We start from the raw sequence: 6505 nt of genomic DNA, 5'->3' as shown, positions 1-6505 counted from the left end.
TAGCAGATGCTTGGCACAATTATTTGTTGAATAAACTAATTTCTCTGTGTATGCGATAGATCGAAATATACCAAGGAGCACAGAAGCAATCTCTCTCTAAATACATGAGATTCTCTCCCCTCCTCTGCCCCCACCCATCCAGACACACTTACCTGGACTACAGAGTGTTTCTAATTTTTTCACAGTATATTATTCTCAGTCAGAGGTGGAATATTTTGTTGCTTTAAAGTAAGTAATATATATTGCAGTAAAACTTATGTAAGCCTATTCAAACTAAATAGCTTTGATGAGAAAACAATTTTAAACTTTTGGAAAAATAACCCCAAACTACCCATGAAAGACAACATTTATCTCACAACTTCTATATTGGTTAAAAATAATCAGATGAAACAACTTTGAACACGGCAATTTATTTTATGCATTATTTAAATCCGCTGTTTAAAAATGTTCAAAAGGCACTTCAAGAAACATTTAAAAATACATTTTTCTGACTTAATGGTGATCACTTAAAATAAGTAAGTCACCAGACATTTTTAAACCATTCATAACACCATTACCTTAAATAATTTTTAAATTCCAAAACACAAACATTCACTATGTAGTACAACACACTGCTTAGCAGTAAGATTAGTTTCCCTCTAATAATATACTTCATGTAGGTTATTAATTTGCAGGGCCCTGCAAAGTTACTAAAACTTAATATAAACTGAAAACTAGAGAGGTAAGGGAGTTGAAATAGCGCACAATTTAACTCTAAAACTTTAGAGTTGGTTTCTCTAAAGAGAATTTGTAAAATTCCTTATTCTGGCCTGTATTAAAGTTTTTATTTCAAATCTTAAATATAAACACATTTTAAAAAAAATGAACAGAGGTTACATTAACATTTAGCATAAAATCTACCACAGGTTGTCTGCCAGATTGCTTCGGTATGTTTCTGTCAGGCCTACTATAAAGCAGAAAAATAAAGCAAATGAGATTTTGTTGTTGTTGTTGTTGTTGTTTTTGAGAAAAGGGTGAGTGGAAGAATCCAAATAACTACTTCCTTTAATAACTGTAGATGTAGAATTAATTTAAAATTATAGATTTTTAAGCAGGGCAAGTATCTCCAAAGCCAGCGGGCATTATTCTTAGACTTTTACTTTCCGTTTCATAGGGAACCCTAGTTAGTAAGTTTAAAATTATCAATTAAGTAATAAAAATTCTAATCACTATTAACAGCCAAATTAACCCTGTGAAGGCAGCATTTAAGAGTAACTAGAAAATGGAAGTTAGTAATAAAGCAAATAAAGAAGGGCAATAAACACAAGGCAGAAACTGTCAAAGAATAATAGTCTAATGAACTGAAAACTTAAATGGCAAACAAAATGCTAGATATAATTTAATCAAGGGATTCTTTCAAGTATAATAAATAGTGCATCAACCTGGTAATAACTATAGTTTGACAGTCTCAAGTGAAAAATTAATACTCAAGAAAACTGTGAAAATAACCAGTTAGCAAATTTAATGCTCAAATCCAATTCCATATTTAAAAAAATATTAAGAGCTGATCAGTGATTTATTTTCATACCTCATTACAGTAAGAAAAACTCCTCTGAAATTTGTATTTGAAAGCAGACTGGGACAAAAATCTGCTTTATGAACTTTCCACTAGAAAATACAAGCATACCATTATTAGAGAGCATAAGACATCAAAAGCCTTATGTTTTGAAACCATCCTAAAATCATTTACCAAATAACAAAGATCTTAATCTAAAAGATAGTGAATACATCATCATCATGAAATCTGGTTTTATGTGCTCTATGAAGTACTTGGAGAATTGCTTTTTTGTTTTTCTTTTGCTTTATTAGGTCAAACAAAACAATGAATTAGCAGAAAAATGTATATTATAAAATAGCATTTACTACTTCATTTTTTTTTTTTTAACAATTGTGGAACTTTTTGATGACACTTATGTATGCTTTTAATAGATTATGTACTTATTAGTACTTAATGAACCCTTCCTGCCTCAACATAAAATTACTAAACTTGGAGAATTACAGATTTTATTGTGGGCCCTGATATTAGTCACTTTGGAGAAGCTAAAAATGTGGCAAAAAGAATGATCCAATGACCCTTTAAGTTATCTTTTAGATTTAATATAGTGTGATCCTGTACTACAATGATTTAAAACACGCTTTTTGAAAAATGTCTTAGTAATGGGGCAGTAATCTTCATGTCTTTCAAACACTATTTGCACCAAAATCATGTAGGTTGTTGGGTATTGGTTCTCAAACTAGGGTAAGAAAGACACCTGCAGAGTTTGCTTAAACACAACTGCTAGCCCCTGCCCTTACAGCATCTGATTTAGTAGATCTGAGATGGGGCCCTGAGAGAGGCTGCGTTTCCAACAAAGTTCCCAGGTGATGTTAATGCTGTTTGTTGGGACCACACTTTTGACAATCGCTGCCCTAGGGTATCTGGTAAGAATGCATACTCTTGGGCCCCATGCTTAAATTAGAATTTCTGAGATTGGGGTTTTCGGATCTGCATTTAACAACATCCTGGGCAAGTGTGAGAACCACAGTCTAAGAATCACTGTGACAATTTGGCTGGGTTAATTTGACTAGAACTGGCCAATGTATCAGATGTCACATGACATATACATAAAAATGGAAATAATGCTAAATGAATAGCCCCAAGCCTGAGATGGTTCAAATGAACACGTAGGGTTTGAATATAAATCCTACCTCTGTTACTTACTAGCTTTGTGACAGTCACAAAGTTACTTTAATTCTCTGAGTCTCAGTTTCCTTATCTATAATATGGGAAAAACACCCAAATTTTGAGGATTAACACTATTATACACAGATTATCTAAGTACAGTACCTAGCATACAGTTGGCACTTGATAAATAATAGCTGTTATTTCCTTATCTGGTCAAAGCAAATTTTTCATTCACTTAAATGCAGTATTTACACTCCAAGGTAACAGAATAATAATACAGTCTTCTATTTATTGCTCCCTATTCTGGGACAGACAGTCTTCTAAGAACCTTACATTTATTTAATCCTCATAAAAATCCTGTGAGGTAGGCAGTATTATCATCCCTAATTTACAGATGAGGAAATTGAGACATAGAGAGATTAAGTAAAATTGCTCAAGGTTACAAAAACAGTAAGTGTTGGAGCAAGAATTTAAATCCAAGCAAGTCTGACTCTATAGCCCAGGATTCATCACAACATTCATTTCCTATGAGCAAATCTTAAGGTTTTTGGATATTTATAGTAAACCATTTATACTTCTAGTCAAGTAACACATATGAAAATTCACATACACACCATGGTGAAGAGTTGTTCAAGGAATCAAATGAATGCCTTGAAATTTTGGCAGATGATACTACCATGATAATAGGTAAAAATTGGTGCATGTTTTCACTATGTGGGCAGAGTAGTCCATGGTTAGCCAATGAAATGAACATCCTCTCAAATATACCAATAGAGGTCATGATTTTGACATGTTTTGGCACAATAAATAAAATTACTTAGCTAGCTGGGCGCTGTGGCTCACACTTGTAATCCCAGCACTTTGGGAGGCCGAGGCGGGTGGATCACTTGAGTCAGGAGTTCAAGACCAGCCTGGCCAACATGGCAAAACCCCGTCTCTACTAAAAATATGAAAATTGGCTGGGTGTGGTGGCACGTGCCTATAATCCCAGCTACTCGGGAGGCTGAGGCAGGAGAATCGCACCACTGCAGTCCAGCCTGGGGGACAGAGTGAGACGGTCTCCGAAAAAAGGAATTACTTAGCTAAATAGCAGAGTCAGTGGCACGACAGCTATGTAAAATTGGCATAATGATAAACATAAGGGAAATGTAAATCTTTTGTACCATAAAAATAATCTCATAGAAAGTCTGTAAAATATTCTCTTATGACACACTGAGTACTGTTAAACATAATAAAAAATTTCTTTCCTTTCAGAAACTCTTTAAACAGAGTCACTAAAAATAGAATGAAACATTTGTGAATGTTTTTGATGACAGTCTTGACTAGGTATTCTGCGTTGTTAGAACTATCCATTAGCAAAACAATTTTCCCAAAATAGGATCAAACTTCAGACTTATTTATAAATTAAGTATCTACTCTTTCAATATATAACATTTTTTGTTTAAGCACTCTGCATTTTCTATTGTTTTTAATTCTTGTCAAAAGCTTGCCACTATAACTAACAGCCACCTCAGATCCTATAAATGAATTTTAAAACTCTGCTTTAAACAAGTTATGAAAGGCACAAATAAGTTCTCATCTCAACAGGATGACAATGAAATAAACCATAACTATGTAGTTGGAAAGAGTTTAAAATAATCAATTTATAATATCAGTAATTCCTGAGAGTGGCACTGTTATAAGAAAAGCATCCTCAAATAGCATTAAATTTATTATTTACCCATAATTAACAATGGGTAAATTTGGGAACAAATATTGTAAAATACATGTTTGTTTACAAATGCTATGAATGGTTTGAGTAAATTAATAGTGGAGAATGGTATTCAAGAGTGGCTAAACATATTTAGAAGACAGACAACAGAAATTCCGTAAAAGATTACCAATTAGAATCAAGTATATAATATAGTCAAGGCCCATGATAATTTTAAAGTGTGGTTTTATTAATGCACTTCAGGGTAAGTGCCAGTTTTATTTTAGCTTCTTCTGGAAGAAATACTACCAATTATAAATAATCACAGCAACATTTTCATTAGACAAAAACTGTGTGTGTGTGTGTGTGTGGAGGGGGGTAGAACATTTATATCATACTGCAAATATAAACTCAATTCTTGAGCTGTATTAACAACACTGAGCAACAATATTTCTTTCTAAAATTTTCTTTAAGGCAGATCTGTTTATTACTAACATAGTGCAGTGTAGTTTTAGTAAATTTAATTATTTTAGTTTCTCAGTGACAATAATACAGATGGTCAGAAAACAGGCAACAAAATCTCTTTTCTAATTCCTCTACCTGGCCACCATTTTAAAAACACAAGTTCTTCATATATATAGATATATTTATATATTACTGTATCAAAACACATTTTAACAGACTTCACAGCTCATTTAAAGCTTCAGTTTATAGTCATTCATGTGAAAGGTTTCTATAAGGAATGTCCACTTAGAATTCCCTCACTGGGATTCCAGTGTTCTATGTCAGAAATGCAGAAGTCCTTTTTCAGTGCAATGCTAGACATTTTACCTTTGTTCACTCATGATTTTCTTTCAAGGGTTTCCTAACTTCACTTTTGTATCTTCGTTTTTGTTTGCTTGACTAATTTCCTTTAGTGTATCTTCAGGTAAGGTAGGTTGATATCTGTATAAATAACCATATGGACGAAGATGATAAACGAGGTATTCTAACTCATACATAGTTGTAGAATCAACATAGTGAAAAGAAACTGCAAGATCAGAACAGCAACCAGGACCCTAAAAAAGTAGTGGAAACAGGCATTGTTAATAAACAGCACATTGCTAGCATACAATATTTACATACTTATAAAGGACAAGCTAATTTTAAAATAATGCAAACATTAAAGATGGCAAAGTAAGGCAGAGGAACCTAATATACTAGACCTGTGGAATAAATCAATAGTTTACTTAGACGTCCTAATGATTTAAAACTAATTGAAATTGGTGAAACCAAGTGAAATTGTGGAGAGTATTTTTAACTGAAATAATATTCTCTCACACTCTTTAGCAGATAAAATTATTGAGATTTCTTCAAATCAAAGGAGCAGCTATACAAAGGACAAATCTCCTCCAACATCTGCTTTCTCTTCCTCATTTTCTCACTGTAATTTTTTGCGTGGCTCAGACTCAGAAAGATACCTCTGGGGCATTCAGTGACTACAAAGCCTTGCCCATTAGGTGTCTACAACCCAATACACTTCAACTATATATATCAACCCAAACAGTACAGTATTTGAGACAAAGCTCTCAAGCTAGACTTGGGTTTGAACCCAAATTTTGTGGGCTAGTATATGACCTTGAGTAAGCTACTTATTCTCTGTAAGATTCAATTTCCACATCTGTAAAAGGTGGTTATTTAAAGGAGACAATGTGTGTTAAATGCTTAGAATTACCCTTTGCTTAAAATAAATGCTCAATAAATGTTAGCTATTATTGACTGAAAAATCATATCAGGTGGCCCTCAGGTAGGTCAGATGTAAACCTTTGTCCAATTATGTAATTCTCATAAATTCCTAATGGGGTTGGTATGAGAACAAAGTTTAAAATAAAACAACAATACAATGAACAAGAAAGCAATAAAATTAAGAAGACAAAAAGAGACGCATTAAGCAGTCAACCTAGAGTCAGAATTGGTATCTGGAGAATGTTAGTGTCATCCAGGTGACTACAACAAAACTTCAGGCTCCATCTGACATCTTTGTAAAGAATGAGGGAGATAGTCTAGCAAGTTCCAAGAGAAGATGCATATTGATTGAATATTTAATAAATCTAGTAATTCATGTTTGGAAG

At 33.2% G+C, this 6505-nt stretch overlaps 1 protein-coding gene across 7 annotated transcripts in view; it reads right to left on the bottom strand.

The window, feature by feature from the left end:
• Positions 1 to 391: 391 nt before the first annotated feature.
• C1GALT1 (core 1 synthase, glycoprotein-N-acetylgalactosamine 3-beta-galactosyltransferase 1) overlaps positions 392 to 6505 on the bottom strand; it is an 85607-nt gene continuing 79493 nt past the window's right edge. For 5 of the 7 annotated variants that reach the window (XM_010371530.2, XM_010371531.2, XM_030932854.1 and 2 more), the window contains one exon: positions 392 to 5452. In XM_010371530.2, coding sequence (XP_010369832.1) covers positions 5249 to 5452 — 204 coding nt within the window. In that variant the 3' untranslated portion in view covers positions 392 to 5248. The remainder of the gene's footprint in view (positions 5453 to 6505) is intronic. The other 2 variants (XM_030932851.1, XM_010371533.2) reach the window with 2 other exon arrangements.

The sequence above is a fragment of the Rhinopithecus roxellana genome, chromosome 6 (genome assembly GCF_007565055.1).
Source record: "Rhinopithecus roxellana isolate Shanxi Qingling chromosome 6, ASM756505v1, whole genome shotgun sequence".
Taxonomy (NCBI): Eukaryota; Metazoa; Chordata; class Mammalia; order Primates; family Cercopithecidae; genus Rhinopithecus; species Rhinopithecus roxellana.
This window is presented reverse-complemented; position numbering and strand designations above follow the sequence as displayed.